General features: G+C 42.2%; 1 protein-coding gene across 5 annotated transcripts in view; it reads right to left on the bottom strand.

The window, feature by feature from the left end:
* The window catches only part of Pcnt (pericentrin), a 143,498-nt gene that overhangs the window by 79,342 nt on the left and 51,287 nt on the right, over positions 1-12,869 (bottom strand). For 3 of the 5 annotated variants that reach the window (XM_008840472.3, XM_029567100.1, XM_029567098.1), the window contains exons 13-15: positions 8,249-8,706; positions 4,595-5,159; positions 2,728-2,940 (exon numbers count right to left, since the gene is read on the bottom strand). In XM_008840472.3, the coding sequence (XP_008838694.1) occupies positions 2,728-2,940; positions 4,595-5,159; positions 8,249-8,706 (1,236 nt within the window). The remainder of the gene's footprint in view (positions 1-2,727; positions 2,941-4,594; positions 5,160-8,248; positions 8,707-12,869) is intronic. The other 2 variants (XM_029567099.1, XM_029567101.1) reach the window with 2 other exon arrangements.

Genomic DNA, 12,869 nt, shown 5'->3' with positions numbered 1-12,869 from the left:
ATAGCAAGAACATCATGTCCCTGCTATTTTGGGACAGTGGCCCTGGCATTCCAGGAGTACCCTGAGAGTTTCTCTGAAATGTCTGTCAGAGCCTAAAAGGGCACTAGAGGAAATGTCTCACTACCAAAGCAAGTCTGAACATATGACAAGACAGCCATGCTTACAGACTTACCCAGAAAGATCTACACAAGGGTGAAATGATGATTATCAACACAGAAATGAAAATGAAAAAGACTTAGTACATACCAGGCCTTGTGCAGATCCTAATTTATACAACCATAGCCAGAAAGAGGCAGAGGCTTAGGCTGGAAATGGGATGAAATGAAGGAATTCCTGTTGGTTTTTCAGGTTAGGGTGGGTCATGGAAAAGTTATACAGGGACCACTGATATTCTAAGACTGGTCTACATTGCTATACAGTGGGATTAGTGGCTTACTGGAATGTTCAATTCCTGTGTATGTTAAAATTCCCCCCCACACACAAAAAAAATAACACAGGGCTGGTGAGATGGCTCAATAGGTAAAGGTACTTTTGACCGAGCCTGACAACTTGAGTTTGAGTCCCAGGGCCCACATGTAAGAAAGAAAGAACTGACTTTTGCAAGTTGTCCTCTGACTTTGACATGCACACTTTGGTGTGTACACACACACACACACACACACACACACAAATAAAAATGTGATATTTTTAAAGTTAACATAAAATAAGGAGCACCCCATCTCATCATAGCCCACATGTTTTCTTTGAAATCAGCCATACACAAGCACACACATGAAAGGGCATGAATCCTAAGCATCCTGAGGCAAGGAAGAAAGGGCAAAGCTGTATCATACCTAGAAATGATCAGAGCACCCTCAACTCAAGCACACAATAGCATCACCACAGATGTTGCCAAAGACGGAACAGTGTTGCCACAGAAGGTTACAAGCATTTGACAGTTTTAGAATAAATGCCCCAATACTTGACAGCATTATCACCCAAGAGCAAGCATGCAACACTCCAGAACAACCCTAACGCACAGCTTTGAAAGCACAGTTCCTTGTGTTATAGACAAATAGGATGAGTGAGAACTACCTATTGGCATCAGGAAAGCAGGGTACCACAAAGGCACTGGGGCTGAGCACACTGGCAGCTCACAACAGCACCTCCAAACAGGAGGGACAGTACCTGATGTATCCCAATCTACAAACCACAACATATAGGGCTCAGTTTGGCCTCTGAGTTATGGGGTTGGCCTCCTCACAGGATCCCGACCTCACCTGGGTCTCAAACCTCAGTAACACCTTGCAGAAGGCATCTTTACCCTCTGGTGACCACTTTTATAATAACTTTTTATAATAACTTTTATTTTTATAATAATAACTCTTCAGGGTTGCACTTAGAATAAGATACAGAGACCAATTCCCAGATTTTTAAATAAAGAGGAGAGGATTTCCTTTTATTTTTATAGTATCTTGTAATTATTTATTAGGGAATGTTGTGAATAAATAGTTTATAAATTCTCATCTTAGAAATTAATCCACATCACAAACTGTGGACAGTAATGATGAACTATTAATTTAGCAAACCTAGGCAAATTTGAGGGCCTTATTTTATAGACAGAAATGATACTGATCTTAAGAGTGACAGTATTTAGAAAAATGAGTCATCTCAATAAATTGGCAGGTTTCACAGAAATATCCAGTTACTTGTGAGGCACTGTACACAGAGACTCTTCTCTTTTCACCCCCAGATCATGAGACAATAAATCTAAGAACGCTCAGGTAGATGAGCTTCAGACACCCAGCTAGGGTCCTCAGGTAACTTTAGGGGTTCCACTAGCCTGAAGGAACAAAATGCAGAATTATATGTGCACATATTGTGTGCTATGTGTATGCATGCACAAGCACATATGCACTGTGTATACATGTGTGTTTACACATGGGCCTATGTGTGCAGGCCCAGCAGGCAGGACTGGGCATCCCAGGGCCATGACCTCACAGCATCTTGCATACAGGGAAACTATGATGAAGCCTTTGCTTAATTAAACTTTGTCACAAAAGTACCATGTAATCTAACAAGACACATACATATTCTAAAGAAAAAACATATTGTGTAGATTTCCAAGAGCACCCACTAGCGCTCTGTGTGGATACAGTCACAACCCTGCACAGAAGCTTGCTCCACAGCATCCTCTTTCAGTCACCAACACTTCAATTGATGCCTACTTGTCTTATCTTAGTGAGTAGGTACTTAACCACTGCTTCTAGGGCTGGGGGGATGGCTCAGCAGGTAAAATACTTGCTGTAAGCATGATGACAGGAGTTCAGATCCCCAGAACCATGTAAAGGCCAGGCAGGTATGGCAGCCTCCTGTAACTCCAGCATGCAGGAGGCAAAGGAGACCCCCAGAGCTAGCTGCCTAGCTAGAATAGCTAAAAGAGTGAGCTCTGGGTTCAAGTGAGAGACTGCCTTAGTACACAAGGTGAAGAGCGATCAAAGAAGACACCTAATGCCAATTTCTGGCCTTCATACGTGTGTACAAACACACATGCAAGTATATCTACACATATGCAAACACATACATACACACACATACACACACAAAATGAAACAAACAAAGCTCTGCTCCCTGCTGAGCACCTCAAGCAGACCCTAGCACCTATGACCATTAGCTCCATGGTACTCATCAACTTGTAGCTGTGAGCAACACCAAAGTCCCTTTGGGACTTCACATGGGAATGCTCACCTGTGCAGCCTGTTCCTGTGATGCCTGCAGCTCCTGGGGCTTGGCCAGTTCTTTTCGTGGCTTCTGCTCCTCAGGTGTTTGTGGGTCTCCCAGCTCCTGCAGCACAGCTTTATGTGGGCACTCTGGCAGCACTACCTTGGCACCCAAACTATCCAAGGCTGTGCCCCTATCCTCTTCTAGCCTTTGATCATGCCGGGCTGTGGCCAGTTCCTTCTGCCAAGAGACCACCCACAGCTGTTACGCCCCAGGTAAACCCTAGAATGCCCATCCTAGGCACTGTGTTCTACCCATGTCTTGTCATGTGCATGAAACAGAGAACATTTCATGTGCTTCCTAAAATAAATTCTGCCACCAATGAAGTTAAGTCATGGTTTAAAAACATGTTTTCAGGGTTGGAAAGATGGCTCAGTGGTAAAGAACACTGGCTTTTCTCACAGAAGACCCAGGTTCGAATCCCAACACCCACATGGCAGCTAACAACTGTCCTTAAATCCAGTTCCAGGGGATCTGGTGCCCTCTTATGTCCTCCTTGGGCATTGCATGGTATGGGTGCATTTACATACACGCGGGCAATACACAAATACACATAAAATAAAAATATAAATTAAAAACGTGTTTTCCTATGTGATATACATGCCTCTGTTTTCTAAATATTATTAATTTTCCTTAAACCAAATGAATCAAGATGATCTACAGGTTCAGATCTGTGGACTGGGAATAAGTGGCATTCCTTTCTTGTGCTGATTTGTAGAAAGCCACTAATACCAAGGTTGTAGTTCCAGAGTGCAGGACCCATCTGAAGATCTCCCAGCAGTATCAGACAGTTCTCCAAATAATTCCAGAGAGGTACAATGGCCCCATCTTCTCTGGACCAATCTAGATGCTAGCATGGATACACCCTTCATGGCCCAGCATTCCCAGCTGCTCCATGTATTACCACAGAGCAGCCTCACCCATTTCAGGAAGATAAAAATCCCAGAGTCTAGGAAGGGCAAAGGAAGTATGAAGTATCCAAAGTAAAATGGGATTTAATCCAATAAATGTGGCTTATTTATGATCAGAAGCTCCTGAGGCCACAAACTAGTGCTAGCCAACTGTTGAGTTTGCCAAAAGTCTCCTCTTATACCAAAAACCTCAAGTGTCTGCCAAAAGAACCATCACTGGTCTTGAAACATGAGAAAAGTGCTGGGCATGGTGGCACACATCTTTAATCTCAGCCCTCAGGAGGCAGAGGCAGGAAGATCCTAGTGAGATTGAGGCCAGCCTGATCCACATAGTGACTTCCAGGTGGGCTAGAACTAGGGAGACCCTATTTAAAACAAACAAACAAACAATCAAAAGAAAACAAAACCCCCTAAAACAAACAACAAACAAACAAACAAAGAAATATGAGAAAAGTATTGAATTTCAGGAGCTATCAATAAAAAGGAGACTAATGCTCTGCACGTACAAACATAAAAACCATGGCTATCTATTGCAGTGTCGAAACTGTATCTCAAGGCAGAGGCTCAGGTCAGCCTCAGGGAGCTCCTAAAACCTCGAAAGACCAATGAATATACATATAAATCGTGCCCCAAACAACCAACTCATTGTTCTGTATCATCTGCAGGGAAACCAAAAGCTACCACTGCTGTCAGCCATCTGTGAGGCACATACACACATGCACAGAAAAACAAATGCCAGTACACACAGAGGCACAGACACATAGGCACAAGAGACATAGGCACACAATTCAGACATCAGATGTGCAGACAAACACACAAATACCTGCCCACAAATGGCCACACAGACACACATAACATGGTCAATACACATGAGTAATAGGGAAATTTCCCCCAAGTCAGAGCAAGGGGCCCTGGTATCTCACCTGGTGTGCACCTTGCAAGTGAGTCACTAGGGCTTGGAGCGTCTGTGTATGTTTAGGACTCATTTCAATTCTCAGGCTATTCTTTGCAGACTGAAGCTCCTCATCATGTTTCAGCTTAAGTTTTTCCAACTCCTGGGTCAAAAACTCTTTGTGAGTAGAGTTCTTTTTCTGCAGCTGTTCCTCAAGCTCTGACCTCAAAAGCTCCAGAGCCCTTCTGTGCTCATCCCGAATAGTCTGAATGTCTGCCAGGTAACAGGATTCCAGAGCATCCAAATTTGACAAATGTCTCATCTCCAAAGCACTGATTTCAGCCGCATGTTTCACCTGAAGTTCAGTCACGTGAGTCTCAAGGAGTACCTGCTGCTTGCTCTCCAGTGAGGCCCTCTGCTCAGCAAGCTCAGACTGGTGCTTAGTCTCAAGCTCTGTTCTCAAAGACAAAAGCTGCTGCTGGTGTTCTTGATGCAAGAACTGGAGCTCACAGGAGTGCTTCTCTTGGGCATCTCGCAGGAAGGTATCTTGTTCCTTGGCAAACTTCTCCATGATCTCTTTACGCTCTTCCAAAAACCTGACGGGGAACACAGGCAACAGGGTACATGGCACTGTATTCATCCTCTCTAAGTCACAGAATATACTTCCTACGGGAAGCTGCCTGGGCCCTGGTCCTAAACCTTCCTCAAGGCAAGCTTAGGAGCCACACAAAGCCTGAGGAACTCAGGGGCAAGAGCAACTCAGGAGTCACCAGATCTTATACTACAGAGAAGACACAGCACCCATAGGAAAACTACATATACATCTCTACCAGACCACACCAATCAGGCTCAACAAGTCATTTGCAACAGGTGCTACCACCAGACTTCTCTGCACCTCATAACTTCTCTGCACCCACTGAACCTGAAGCATGCAGTTATGGCTAAGAAAACTGGCCAGTGACCTTCTACAATCTATCTGTCCCCAGCACTGGAGTTACATGTATGTGGAACTATGCCCAGCTTTTACATGGGGCTCAAGATTAAAACTCAGATCATCATGCTTTCAAAGCAAGCTCTCTTACGCACCAAACAATTTCCTAACCCCAAGGACTTTGATTTTCTGTGTACAACTTAGTTATGGGTCTTCCACAAATTACCTCACTCAATGCCTTCTGAGAGGCAGGACCAGATCAGTCCTGTGGAATTGTATATTTGGCTCCAACATAATAGGTCTGTATCTGAACTCAAATTCTCAAGCCAGGAATTCCTGAGCATCCCTGATTCTGATAAGCTGGGGAGGGTACAGAACAAGGTAGGGTCAAGCCACCAGTAGGTTCAACTGCCCCACAGTACGTATACCTTGGCCTCTATAGCCTGAGGATCGAAGTCTGCAAAAGGGCTGGCACTAAGGGAGGTTAAGAATCTGGTTATGTTCTAAATCTAAAACTTTAAATGTTTATTTTCACAGAGGTACATTTAAGTTCATCTAAACAGTAGTTGCTACAACAACCTATGGGCATAAACACAAATGCTTGGACAGTACTTTAGCAGGTGCATTACATCCATCTAACAAAACAATTGCAGTGGCTTCCTCACTAGGGCCTATATCCCTCCTCTGCCACCGGGGGTTGGCCTGTCTACAGTACCAGATGTGTGTTCTACCCCTAGGGGCGGGTATTATATCCAATCGAAAATTTGCTGGTTGTACATACACTAGACGTGCCACTAGCACCAGTTGGAACATTTCGTATGGCATGTTGAAAGAGCAGCATGCAGGGTCTGTCATTGAGCAAAATTATAGCAGAATTTTTTTTTTCCAAAAAAAAAAAAAAAGTGAAGTTTAAGATTGTATGTCAAAGGAATTTTAAAATGTGGAAACAAAGAATGGAAAGACAGTTCTCCCCCAGCCACGGGCTGCAATGCATGTCACCTTCTGGCACTATGAAAGCTACCCATTCAGTGGCAGGGAGTTTCCAGCTTAGTCTAAGCTTGATTTCCTCCTCTCCCACACTCACAACATGAGGTGTCTTCAGCAATAGGGTTTTACCGTGTACTTCCGGTGTACAACCAACATTATTGGCAATGGCCTTTATTGTTTGGGGGACTTTAGGGCCCCTCTGGCCAACAGCTCATAGGGGAGCAACTCACCTCTGGCACTGGGATTTTCATTTAATAACTGTATGGCTTCTGGCAGGGCTTTCTTCCATCCCTGTAGGTTTCCTTCTGTGCCTAAGCTTTTATTTTTAGATGGAATCCCACTGAAAAGGGCCAACAGCCCATGGAAAATAGATGATGCAGAGACCTGAAAGTTCCACACCTTGCCACAATGGGAGGAAGATCATCCTATACCTATCACCCCCTCCAAGCCTGCTCAGGGACTTTTGTGGAAGAGGCTGGTAAAATGAATGTAAAAGACAGAGGAAGGGGTGGAGTGTCAACTGGAAGTGTCCTCTGACCACTATGCCAAGAAGCTATATTCACACCTCCTTCCCACGCTAGTCAAGGAGTCAGTGGGGGAGTCAGTTACCCCTCCCACCCAACCAGTCAATCTTAGCTGCATGTGAGGAAGGGGCTAAGGTTATATAAACTGAGAACGCCATGAGGTACCTCTGGACATTTTGTGAAGCTGTTGGGAAGTCAGAGAATCTATATTTGAGTGTGGACTTTCCAGCACAGCTGTAAATGGGGGGGGGGGCACTCCTCTGTAAATAAATATGCTCTGTTAGCAAGACCAATAAACTCATTAGGATTTTTTTAAAAAAGAACAGAGATAATGGAAACCTTCATTATTCCACCAAAGTTGATCCCATGTTGACAAACCTTTTGGTATTTGATTTCTTATTCTTATTTTTTCCCCCCTAAACTTCATTGTATATATATATTTTTATGTTACCTGCTTCAAGTTATTTCTGGAAAATATGTTAAAAAATGCCTCTCTTTGGAATTTAAAAAAAAAAGTTTAAAGTTAAAGAGACCCACAAGTGAGGCATGGTGGTACACACTTTTAATCCTAGCACATGGGTAGCAGAGGCAGGCAGACCTCTCTGAGTTCTAGGCCAGCAGTAGCTACACAGAGACCCTGTCTCCAAAAAAATAATAATAATAATAATAGAAATATAAATGAACATAGTGTACATACCTATAATCATAGCATGCAGAAGATGAAGGCAGGAGGATTACGAGCTGTAGTCCAGCCTGGGTTATATGGACAGTATGAGCCCATCAAAACCAATACAAGAAGACTCATCTCAAAAACAAAACAAAACTCAGGTATGGTGACAGTATACCTATAATCACTGCATTCAGGAGGCTGAGGCTAAAAAAAACTTTACTGCACATTTAAGACAAGCTTGGGTGTCAAACAAAACCCTTTTTCACTACTGCTACTACTACTACTAGTAATACTAAAATAAGAATAGAGATGCATACACACTCATGGTCACACATGGCATTCAAGCTCCATAAAGGACATTACTATGCTACTCTCAGCATATCTATCATGAAACATAAGGCTTCCCTCGTGGTTTAAGTGTGAAATCACAGTATATCACACCTTGTTCCACCTCCTTCCAGATTTTCTGTTCAGTCAAGCCCCACTCCACATCCTCCTGGGTACCTCTTAGCCTCTGCCAGCACTTTGGGCAGGTGGCTCCACACCACCCATCATTCCATAGCATCAACCTACCTGTTCCGGGCCAACATCAGCTGGAGGGCATAGTCCTCCTTCTCACGGAGGAGCAGAGTGTGCTCCCCATCCTGGGCCACAAGGGGCTCCTGGCCACACTGGCCACAGGGCAGAGACTCATCCCCAGTGAGTTCTTGTTCCAGCTGCCGTAGGCGGCCCTGCTGCTCCATTAGAGATCTCTCCAGGTCCAGGATCTGGGCAGCTTGCTGGTCCTGAAGGTGCCTCATGCCAGACTCCCGAAGCTCAAACCTGTTTATTAAGGTCTGCTTCTCAGACTCAGCCTTTTCTCTCAGCTCGAGGAGCATGGAGGTTAATCTCTCTTCAGCTTCTCTCTTTAGGTCCTTATGTGAAAGTTCCCACTCTGCTTCCTTTTTTTTGAACTCTTGTTTCATTAGCTGGATCTTTTCCTCAGCTTTATTTAGTTTTTCCAGGTAATCTTCAACTAGACTACGTTTTACCTACAAATTGACATGGTTTCATATAAGGGGGAAGAGATTAGAGAGAAAGATTATTGAATGCAATGACTCTAGGGTATCTTTGAAGATGGGGATTTCTACAACATATTTCAGAACATGACAATGGGAATGCTTCTTGTGTTGATGGAAATGAAAAGCCCCTAAAATAAACAAATTTCAAACTGTATGCTAACAAAACAAAACAAAACAAAACAAAACAAAACAAAAACCCATATGCTTTCCTCCCTCACAAAAACTAATGCCTAGAACCAGACACATGACTGGAAGAAATATAGGCCTGGCGGCCTCCTTTGCTATGACCAAGAGTGGCAATGTAACTCAGATATGCCCTGGGTCTTCTGCAAGGAAAGACCATATCCAAAAATAGCAGCAGGATCAGAATCCCAAATGAGACAAGTTTAAGTCTCCTGACCTATAATAACTAAACTAGTAACTCTCGAGCTCCCGCTGAACAGAAAGATGAATGAGAAAGCTGGGGATAGGAAAATACCCTAAATTTCAAGAAGAAAGAAAGTACAGAATAAACTCTGAACATCATCAATAAGAAGCAAACCAAAGTCAAAAAATGGATGTGAGAGTGGCTACAATTTTTTATACAACTAAAGTCTAGGATCCTGCTTCTAATGAGTGAATAACTTTGATCAGACCAGCTATCCCAGGTATGATACCTGTAAACTCTGAGTAGAACATCAGCCCTACAGAGCATGCTAACACTGGAGAAGGCTTTGCTATTCCAAAAGATTAGAAGTGGCAATGAATCATTTCTCTCTTCTGACTGTCCCCTACCAACAGAAATCCTATAACCTTGCTTGTGTGAACCAGAACTGCAAAATGAGGGGAGAAGGCCCTTAAAACTGAGTCAGATTCTGCCAAAAACTTGGGCTGGCACCTGATAAAATGCACACACAGGCCAGGTCCAAAAGCAGGCTGGCTAAACCTAAAAGAACTGAACACACCCATCCCAAACAGAGATGGGGTATGGAGTATGATTTATTAAGTTGACTACCTACTAAAACAAAACATCAATGCACTACAGAAGACTTAACAGAATCCAGTCTCACAAAATATCCCCTACAATGTTCAGATGGAAAAGAAAACTAGTAGAGATGCAAATAAAGTGAAAAGGCATGGCCCATGCTAAAGAGAAAAGCAATCAATGGAAACCCAAGATGGCATAGATAATAAAATCTCCAGAAAACCAACAATTTTAAATCCTGACCAAACAAACAAAAAATTGTCACCTAGACAATTTAATGCATAAAGGATAATAAGAATAAAGATAAAGAGCTGGAGAGATGGCTGAGTGGTTGAGATCACTGGCTCCTCTTACGTAAGAGGACCCAGGTTCCGTTCCCAGCACCCACATGGTACCTAACAACCATCTGTAAGTCCAGTTCCAGGGGATCCGATGCCCTCTTCTGACCTCTGTGGGCACTGCACAACAAAGGTGCACTTACATACATACAGGCAATACTCATATACATAAGATAAAAAATAATGATAAAAATATTTTTAAAAAGAATACAGATGGCCAGGTGTGGTGCTACATGCCTTTAATCCCAGCACTTGGAGGCAGAGGCAGGCAGATCTCTGTGAGTTCGAGGCCAGCCTGGTCTACATAGTGAGTTCCAGGTCAGTTGGGGGTATAGGAGACACTGTTTCAAAAAATAAAAAAAAAAAAAAAAACAAAGATGAAACAAAGACTTTAAATAAAACTTGTTCAAAAAACTTGCACAACAAAAATACTAAAGAAAATCTTAAAGCTAAAGAGAAATGATCACAAACAAACTTCAGGAGGCAATGAAGGGACCCAGAAATGTTAAGTCCAAGATTATTATTCCCCATTATTTTTTTCACTTTTTAATTTAGGTTTAGATTTTGTTGTTCTTGTTGTGTTTCTATTTTTTCATTGAGACAGGGTATCATCATGTAAACCAGGTGAAAGATGGCCTTGAACTCCCCCTGTTCTTCCTGCCTTAGCCTCCAGAGCACTGGGATACTGGGATTAAAGGTATACACTACCATACCTGGCTCCCTTAATCTTTTTTCAAATATGACTTTTAAGAGGAAACCCTACAATACTATATTGTTGAGCTTATAAGATATGTGGATGTTAACACGTAGGAAAGACACAGTTAAAAGGCAAGAAAAAAAAGACAGAGGAACAAAAACCAACAAAAAGAAAGAGGGTCACACAGAAAATAAATTGGCAGACCTAAATCCAATCACAAAAAATTGCATCGAGTACTTATAGACTCAGTACTATAATTAAAAGGCAGAGATTATCAAAATAAATTAATATCTAAATATAAGCTATCTGCACAAAATGCACTTTACTTTCACTAGCCTAAAAGAAAGTAGATTAAAAAGAAAATACTAAGAAAATGCACATGAAGCCAAATACAAAAACATGGCTATAATTCTAGTATTTGGGAATTTAGCAAGACCATTATTTCAAAAAATAAAAAAATTAAAAATGCATATCAAGGTTGGCATGACTAAATTAATAAAAACAGAAAGTTGATTTTTACTTTTTTTTTTTTTTTTGGTTTTTTTGAGACAGGGTCTCCCTGTAGCCCCAGTTGGCCTGTAACTTGTTGCTGGCCTTGAACTCACAGAGAGAGATCCACCTGCCTCTGCCCCCCAAATGCTGGGATTAAAGGCGTGTGCCACCACACCCAGCGAGAAAGTTGATTTTAACACAAAGAATATCAGGAGATATTTCATAAAAAATAACAGTAAATTTTCCAGAAAGAGATTACAATCATAAACATACTAAGTATATAACAAAATTATCACCAGAGAGGTCCATACTCTTTTCTTTTTATTTTTTTTAATCATTATGTATTTTCTACATGATTAGAAGAAGCATTTCATTACATAATTAACATATTCAGTAAAATACTCCAGAGCAAGAGTACATCTCTTTCACAAGTGGCTGTAAGTTTCGAGGTTCACACTTGAATTAATACAGTTATACAATAGTTAACTCAGTATAAGCCCTTTAAGAGATAAAACTGAATGAGTTTTTAATCTTTAAAAAAGATCTCCATTTCATTTTAGAATATATTGTTCCTTGCAGGAAGACTCATTGTTTTTGCTACTAACACTGAGATGTTGGTGCCTGCATCTCTAATCTGAAAGTATCTGATTATTACTAGTCATAATCGGTTGCACTTGGATCCTTGGCACTTGTGTATATCGATAAAGTCATTGGGTAGATTTCAATGGTAATGTTTATCACCTTTACTAATTAACATGACATAAATTTCCATGCTTCCTCCTCAAATATAATACATTTTTTTTAATTTGTTGATTTTTTCTTTGTGTGTGTGTGTGTGTGTATCACACAGAACATCCCAAACCATCTTACTCAACTATACACCCACTTCCCAGAAGGAACCCCCTCATAGCCTCCCTCCCCCACTAGAGCCCTTACACTCTGATATCCCTGCTACTGTCTGCTGTGTTGTCGGCACCCCAGCCATTCCCCACTACTTGTCCATCTGGTGAATCTAGTCAGCCTATCTAGAGGTCTTTGTTTTAGGAGGGTCAGCTGTTCCTTATCTAGTGGTAATCTGTTGTCAATAGTCCCTTGGATAAGATTGGGGTCTGCTGTTAAATTTCCCAGTTCTATGCTGGGTTACTATCTGGGAATCCCTTTGGCCACCCTGGCCAACAACTCAAAAGAAGGTATCTCCTGTCTGGCATTGTTGCTTGTTATGTAGCCTTTGGCTATGCATATGGACTCTTAAAAAATTATATTGGCCCCTTTAATCATTGGTAACGCTTTCCTTTTGGGCGTTTAAGGCCATACAGGTGGCCAAGATAAACCAACTTATTTTTACTCTTAAGGTCGTTTGAGGATCTGTTCCTCATGGGTCACATGGGCTTGGGAGGAGCCCTTGGCTCTTCTTTTACCAGTTCTGCCTATGTGAAGATAAGTCAAAGGTCCTGCTAGACCATGGTTGGCTTTGCTTGGAAGCATGGAGAAAATGGTTCCCCTGTGTTGACCCTCCTCTTTGTAGACCGACACTGGTTCAAGTCCATCTGGTGGGGTCTCCTCAGGCTCCTTGATCAAGAGGACAGGTGACCCACCACAATTACAGGACATTTTGAGAGATGCTCATAGTCCCCCGGAACTA

Source organism: Nannospalax galili, unplaced genomic scaffold, assembly GCF_000622305.1.
Source record: "Nannospalax galili isolate Female #2095 unplaced genomic scaffold, S.galili_v1.0 scaffold619, whole genome shotgun sequence".
NCBI classification, from domain to species: Eukaryota; Metazoa; Chordata; class Mammalia; order Rodentia; family Spalacidae; genus Nannospalax; species Nannospalax galili.
The sequence above is the reverse complement of the archived record's forward strand: the minus strand, read 5'-3'. Positions and strand labels throughout refer to the sequence as shown.